The following is a 442-nucleotide window of genomic DNA, read 5'->3' as shown; positions in this document are numbered from 1 at the left end:
AGCCGTGGGGCTTCTGGTGGCTCCTGGGAGTTGTAGTCTGAAAGCGTCCGCCTGGGCGAGAAAAGCCCGGGCTCCCGCGGTCGTTCTTAAAGCGCCTACTTCCCACCTCGGGGGCAGAGGGCGCTAGCGCCATGCTTGATTTTACAGGTTTTGAACTTGTCCATCTCGCCAAGTTCTTCAGACTTTCGTCTCTTCATTCATTAAATAAATATTTATTACTGAGCGCTTAGTTGCTTCCCAGTACTGTACTAAGCCCTGGGACATAAAACAGTGAATAAGAAGTAGACTAAAGTTAACGATGCTGTGTATTAAAGGCAAGGAACAAATATTTTCAGATAGTAATAGGGCTGTGATGTAGAGTATTAGGGGAAATACATTAGATTGGGGTCTTAATAAAAGCCTTCCCAAAAGGTGACCCTTTAGCTGAGAAGAAACTACCCAA

At 45.7% G+C, this 442-nt stretch overlaps 1 protein-coding gene across 1 annotated transcript in view; it reads right to left on the bottom strand.

The window, feature by feature from the left end:
* LOC102429486 (telomerase Cajal body protein 1-like) overlaps nt 1-164 on the bottom strand; it is a 15,698-nt gene extending 15,534 nt beyond the window's left edge. Inside the window, 1 exon segment of the mRNA XM_023748505.1 lies at nt 107-164. Coding sequence (XP_023604273.1) covers nt 107-164 — 58 coding nt within the window.
* Between the last annotated feature and the right edge of the window lie 278 nt (nt 165-442).

The sequence above is a fragment of the Myotis lucifugus genome, unplaced genomic scaffold (genome assembly GCF_000147115.1).
Source record: "Myotis lucifugus unplaced genomic scaffold, Myoluc2.0 scaffold_1463, whole genome shotgun sequence".
In the NCBI taxonomy this organism is placed as follows: domain Eukaryota; kingdom Metazoa; phylum Chordata; class Mammalia; order Chiroptera; family Vespertilionidae; genus Myotis; species Myotis lucifugus.
Note: the sequence above shows the minus strand (reverse complement) of the source record. Positions and strands in the feature narration are given on the sequence as shown.